A 1,331-nucleotide genomic window follows, 5' to 3' on the forward strand; every position below is an offset into this window, starting at 1 on the left:
AAATATATGCAATTATTTCATATCAGTAGAATTTCTATTGAACTTTGAGTTCCTCCTCAGTCCTAATTAGCTAGTTAGTGAGTCCTAATAGCTAGTTATAAGAGATAGAGCATTATGCATTTTTAAAGTTTTGGGATAGAAATGTCATATATTCCACAAGCTCTGTAGTGAAAATCAGTGATGTCTTTCCATTTATTTCCTTACTTTGGTACATGGCACCACAGTGTCTTCATGGCGTTCTTCATCTCCATGTTACTGAGTGTGTAAATCAGAGGGTTGAACATGGGAACAATGATGGTGTAGAAAAGAGGAAACACTATGTCTTCTGGGAGAGTAATGGCTGGTCTAATATAAATAAAGAGTAAAGGAGCAAAAAAAAGAACCACCACAGTGATGTGGGAACTGCACGTAGAAAGAGCTTTGCAGCGATTCTCTGCAGAGTAGGACCTGACTGTATGCAGGATCACAGCATAGGATACCAGCAAGACCACAAAAGTCACCAGACCCATCACACCCGAATTGGCAATGACCAGGAGACCGATTCTCCTTGTGTCCATGCAGGCTAGTTTCAGCAAAGAATACACATTGCAGAAGTAGTGGTCTATCTCATTGGGGCCACAGTAGTAGTAGGGTAAAAAGATGGCAAGAGTAAACTGACCAAAGGAATGGAGGAATCCTCCAGCACAGGAAGCGGCAATCAGGACGTCACACCTCTGCCTGCTCATTATGACTGTGTAGTGCAGGGGCTTGCAGATGGCCACATAGCGGTCATAGGCCATCCCTGTGAGGATGAAGACCTCTATGCCCCCAAAGAAGTGCATGGTAAAGAGCTGTGTCATGCAGCCATTGTAGGAAATTGTCTTCTTTTCTGCCAGCAAGTCAATGATTAATTTTGGGGTCACAGTAGAAGTGTAGCAAAGGTCTGAGAGTGAGAGGTAAGTCAGGAAGAAATACATAGGCTGGTAAATCAGTTGACTGCAGGTGATTGAAATCATGACAAGCAGGTTTCCAATGAAAACTGCTATGTAACAAAATAAGAACAGTAAAAAACAGAGAACTTCTATCTCCTTTTTCTGAGAAAGTCCTAAAAGAATAAATTCTGTGATGTTATTCTTATTTCCCATGATCCAGGGCAGTTTGTAGCTACCTGAAATTAGAAACATTGTGAATTTTTGTTATATATATATTTAAATATGGTGATGCTTATCATTCCTTGAGTATGAGGCAGATTATAGTGAAAAGGGTTCAAATATTATATAAAGTAGAAATTTTAGGAAGGCTTTCCTGCTTGTCTTTTTATCATTTTCTTGAAAACATTACTGGTAAACTTC

The 1,331-nt window shown here is 39.7% G+C and overlaps 1 protein-coding gene across 1 annotated transcript; it reads right to left on the minus strand.

Annotated features, from left to right (window-relative positions):
- Positions 1–200: 200 nt before the first annotated feature.
- LOC118931537 (olfactory receptor 4P4-like) lies at positions 201–1,124 on the minus strand. The gene has a single exon (XM_036924110.2). The coding sequence runs from the start codon at positions 1,122–1,124 to the stop codon at positions 201–203; it is 924 nt and encodes a 307-aa protein (XP_036780005.2).
- Between the last annotated feature and the right edge of the window lie 207 nt (positions 1,125–1,331).

The sequence above is a fragment of the Manis pentadactyla genome, chromosome 13, assembly GCF_030020395.1.
Source record: "Manis pentadactyla isolate mManPen7 chromosome 13, mManPen7.hap1, whole genome shotgun sequence".
Lineage (NCBI taxonomy): Eukaryota > Metazoa > Chordata > Mammalia > Pholidota > Manidae > Manis > Manis pentadactyla.